At 43.3% G+C, this 1,097-nt stretch overlaps 1 protein-coding gene across 1 annotated transcript; it reads left to right on the plus strand.

Annotated features, from left to right (window-relative positions):
* Positions 1-352: 352 nt before the first annotated feature.
* On the plus strand, positions 353-565 carry Pmar_PMAR009047 (conserved hypothetical protein; the record flags this gene model as incomplete). Its single annotated transcript, XM_002764372.1, has 2 exons — positions 353-451; positions 497-565. The coding sequence occupies 2 exons, from the start codon at positions 353-355 to the stop codon at positions 563-565; spliced, it is 168 nt and encodes a 55-aa protein (XP_002764418.1).
* Between the last annotated feature and the right edge of the window lie 532 nt (positions 566-1,097).

A 1,097-nucleotide genomic window follows, 5' to 3' on the forward strand; every position in this document is an offset into this window, starting at 1 on the left:
AATTTATTTTCCACGTCAATAAACAACCACTGGACCGAGGATGACGATGACGATGACGTTCATGTCTCTTTTGGAGTTGGCTAAGGCGTATCTTGGGTCAACTTAGGCATTGGACAGAATTGTATCGATTCTCATTACTACGTCAGAAATTATTCCCATTATCGCTGAACTTCCTCAGCGCACGCAGTCGAAAGATTCTCTCTTCTCCAATCTAGGGTCTCCTTGTTTTGGGTAGGGCATATCTTTCCGCTGTATATATACAGTCGATGTAGTGTGTTGTGTTGATGGGAATCTTAGGTTCAACTTGTCAAGATTCAAAATAGGTTAGGTTTGGGTTCTCCCAGTTGCTGATATGAGTCGCCATATCCAAGGTGGAAAGGCTAAGCCTCTGAAGGCTCCCAAGTCGGGGAAGCAGGATGATGCTGATACTATTGCCATGAAGAAACAGATGGTGAGTGACTTGACGTCACTTCTCTTCACTGATGGTTCCCTTCAGAATGAGAAGAAGGCTGCTGAGAAAGCTGCCGCTAAGGCGTTGTTGGCAAAGAAAAAGAGTATCAAATAAGATGACAATCGTTCATACTGAATTTCACCATTGTTGGGTATCTCTCAGTCTTGTTGTGTTGTACAAGTTAGGTATGTGTCTCTGTGCTCCGAAATCACATCATAGAGATAGTTTATATCGGAGGCCGTAACGGCTCACGGTTCTGTACTCCAATCATCTTGACAGTATAGCTCAACAATCACTGACGTACATAGGGTATCTTTGGCCCAAAGACTTTGGGTGCTCTGGCCAAAGGCACTTGTGAGATCAAAGAACTCTTACCCTGCCAAACTATCAAAAAAGGGGTATTGTGGAAAACATCTCAACTCAAGGGATATGATATGTAACTCTTGATTCTGATGCATGGGTAAGCAGAGCTCGAGTCGCTTTCGCTACGAGAACGAGCAGTGATGTACAAGATCGCGGTTCGGTCGTCATTAACATCATTTCGCGCACAGTTGTGGAATATTACATATTCGAGACATGATGTTCCAAAAGTTGAGTAGTAGAAGTAGTAATACTGTAGTACTGCCGTAATATGAAGTGGTACACT

This window comes from Perkinsus marinus (assembly GCF_000006405.1).
Source record: "Perkinsus marinus ATCC 50983 genomic scaffold scf_1104296977844, whole genome shotgun sequence".
Lineage (NCBI taxonomy): Eukaryota > Perkinsozoa > Perkinsida > Perkinsidae > Perkinsus > Perkinsus marinus.